Source organism: Crocodylus porosus, unplaced genomic scaffold (genome assembly GCF_001723895.1).
Source record: "Crocodylus porosus isolate Cpor-Errol unplaced genomic scaffold, CroPor_comp1, whole genome shotgun sequence".
Classification (NCBI taxonomy): domain Eukaryota; kingdom Metazoa; phylum Chordata; order Crocodylia; family Crocodylidae; genus Crocodylus; species Crocodylus porosus.
The window spans coordinates 51,507,607-51,511,050 of record NW_017728949.1 but is presented as its reverse complement, the minus strand read 5'-3'; the positions used below and the strand labels follow the sequence as shown (position 1 = coordinate 51,511,050).

General features: G+C 48.9%; 1 protein-coding gene across 1 annotated transcript in view; it reads left to right on the top strand.

The window, feature by feature from the left end:
• The window catches only part of LOC109322963 (unconventional myosin-X-like), a 142,735-nt gene that overhangs the window by 84,306 nt on the left and 54,985 nt on the right, over nt 1-3,444 (top strand). The window contains exon 23 of the mRNA XM_019554274.1: nt 2,383-2,422. Coding sequence (XP_019409819.1) covers nt 2,383-2,422 — 40 coding nt within the window. The remainder of the gene's footprint in view (nt 1-2,382; nt 2,423-3,444) is intronic.

Here is a 3,444-nt window from a genome sequence, read left to right as displayed (position 1 = left end):
AGCTCTTCCTCCTGACATGGTGGCCTGTAGTAAACCCCTACCACCAGATCCCTCTCCCCCCCTCTCCTTGAAGTTTGACCCATAGGGTCTCAGTTAAGCCTTCCTCTGGTCCCATTTGGAAGGTAGAACTGGTATACTGTTCCCTAACATAGAGTGCAACCCCCCCCCCCACCTATTTTCCCCTTCCTATCTCTTCTAAATGACCTATAGCCCTCTATGTCTACTGCCCAGTCAAAAGTTTCATCCTACCATGTCTTCACTAGGCCAACCAGGTCGATTTTTACTACTTGCAAGCAGGAGAGCAAGCTCCTCCTGCTTGTTCCCCATGCTTCTTGCATTAGTGAAGAGACACCTTAATCCCCCTGTGGGAGCCCTGGGCACCCCCCTTTCCTGAGAGACAACTGGTCCCTTGATACATACCTAAGCTCTTACCTGGGCAGGTCCTACACCTTGTTGTCTCTTGCTCCTGTGGATCCCCAACCCCCGATGAACTTAGTTTAAAGCCCACTGGAGGAGGTCAACTAGCCTGTAAGAAAACAAACTCTTACCTTTGGGGGAGGTATGCAGGATGCATTGCGATTTGCAGTTGTGCCTTGGCAGTTGCAGCATGGCAAGGGGTCAGATGAAATACTTGGAACAGGGAAACTTGTTGTCTGCCTTCTTACTGGACACAGGAAGCAGGTGGCTCCTGGGACTAGGAGTGAGTCTCCTGAGGCCAGCAAGACAGCAACCCAGATATGAAACTTGTCCACTTCAGCAAGCATTGGGCCTATTTCATTGAGCACCACTGTTCCTCAATAGCCCGGTCACCAGGGCCAAGTTTGACCAGGTCTGGCCAATATATGGTTTGAGGCAGTTGCTTTTCTGTCAAATGCTGGTAGTGTGATCTCAGATAAGGACCCTTCCAGCTAAGCACAGCATCCCCACCCGGCCTGCATAGGAAGAGCTGTCTAGTCTTTTAGTGGTTGCCCTAAAAAGGCCTCTCTCACTTGAATCCTTCTCAGGGGCATAAGGCCATGGCATGCCTTCTCCCGCAGTGGCTGGATACTTCTCATTTCTTTGATCATACCTGCTCATCTCTGGCCTAAGAGGAGAGACAGTTTATGACAGACTTCTCCCAGTGCGGGAAGGGGAGACATGCTGATGATTCTGGACTTAGTTCACTGGGGCTGCAGGGTCACTGATGGACCAGGGGGCTCTTGTGGGGATTTTCAGAGCTGTTGTCAAATGCTGCTGCTCCTCGCACTGAGAGGCCCATGGACAATTTTTGACTCTCTGCCCCTGCCCAGCCTATCCTTGGTGAGGTCCAGATGGCTTGGGCCTTGTAGGTCAGCTACCTAACACCTTCCATGCTAAATGTTGCATGACTTCCTTATTTTAAGAACTTTAACATCTGCATGGTTTGTGGCTGGAACTAAGAATCTGGGATGAAGAAAAAGCCATGAGGTCAAGGAGTGTTTCGCTGCCTTCCTGTAAGCCTGCTTGGCTTGCATGAAATTATAAGCTGTTGAATGTCTCCATTGCCTGCTTGTGTTAAGCTCAGTAGAGCTTGCTGTGGGCAGACTGCTAAAACCCCTCCATATTTCATCAGCCTGGTGTGTGCTGTGCCCTGTCATCGTATTCAGCATGCCACAGGTACAAACTGGTCGTGGTGACTGTTCGTTCTTTGTAAAGTGCCTCTTGGCTTGAGTGAAGATGCACTGGGGTGGGAACCTGGGGTATCTTGAATTTTCTGTCCGTTGGCATGAATAGTGCTGTGCCCTTTGCTACCCTTCTATTATTGAGCAAGGTTTCAGATGCTGCTGAGAGGTTACGGAAGGTATAAGATGCGTTTAGATCTCTGGTGGGAAGGTCTAAGGCTCAGGCATGTAGTAAGCAGACATGACACAGGTTCTGTGTGTGACACAGCATGGGTATGTTAAACGCAGAGCACAGAGGAAGTGCAGATGCAGCATTGCAGTTGTTCTGCTGATTCTTTTTTAAGTTTTCCTCAAACCTGTCAGTTGTGCATGTGGGTTCCGAGCCAATGACCCTTGAGATGGATGGGCAGTTTCCCCATTGATTGGTCTTGGGGCTTTGGCCTAACTCCATAGTAAACACAAGTGATCCTGCCACTGTTACTGTTGTCCTTTCTCCACCACTCCAGTTTCCTGGTTTACTCCACAATAATGGTGGAGGGGAAGTTTACATTGTGGCAGGAAAGATCGTACCAACCTTAGAGGAGTTTGGTGCCTTAGCTAAACTAGAAAGCGTCTTTGGCCATCCATGTAATGGTACCCTTGCTTCCACCTTACCCATGGAAAGATGAGGTATCTGCATAATTTCTGGGGCATCACCCAAGAGGGTTGGAGCTGTCTGACTGTCCTGTCTTCTTCTGAACAGAGAAAAGGAGCAACTGAATGCTGTCCTCCAGGTAGCTCAGGTAAGTTGAACTGTTTTATTCCTTCTGTGCCTCTCCTGTAGAAGTCTGCAGAAACTTGGGGTCCTCTGGTCTCCTTCACTGCCTCTCCTTACCCCTGAAGTTTGCAGCTATTTTAAGTAGTAACTGTATGCTCTTGGTAAAAGTGCTACGACCTGGGCAGAAGGAGTGTCTTGCTAACATGACTCAAATGCCAACTTGCACAGGTCCTTTCTGCACACTTCATGGTTAGGCAGGCCACACTGTGTTTTACCTCTGCTTCCTATAGTGGGTAACCCTCCATGCTGTACTTTGTGGCACAGATCCCTCTCTGGTAGGTTGTAGCCTACAACAATCAAAACAAAAGAAAAATGGAAAGGTGTGAGAATGGCTAGCACCCTCACTCAGTGCCACTGATCTAACTACTCATATCTACGTGAGGCAGCAAAAGAACTAAGTGGATCAAACCATCTGACTGTAAAAGCTCAGGACCTTCTCATCTCCCTCTGTCCATTTCTATTCAGTTGTGGCTCAGCTGAATGTGAGAGGGATTTCATAGACATTAGAGCTGGAAGGGACCTTGGAAGATCATTGAGTCCAGCCTCCCGCCCAAAGGGCAGGAAGTCAGCTGGGGTCATAGGATCCCAGCAAGATAAACATCCAATTTGCTCTTGAAAGGGTTCAATGTGGGTGCTTGAACCACCTCCGATGGCAGGCTGTTCCGGACCTTGGGGGCTTGGACAGTAAAGAAATTCTTCCTTATGTCCAGCCTGAAGTGGTCTTGTAGTAGTTTATACCCGTTTGACCTCATCATCCCTTGGGGTGCTCTGGTGAATAAATGTTTCCCCAGATCCTGGTGGTCACCCCTGATAAAGTTATAGGTGGCCATCAGATCACCCCGAGCATGCACTTTTCAAGGCTAAAGAGCCCCATGGCTCTCAGCCTGTCGTTGTAAGGTCTGTTTTCCTGACCTCTGATCATGCGCATGGCTCTTCTATGCACTCTTTCAAGCTTCTCCACATCCTTCTTGAATTGTGGAGCCCAAA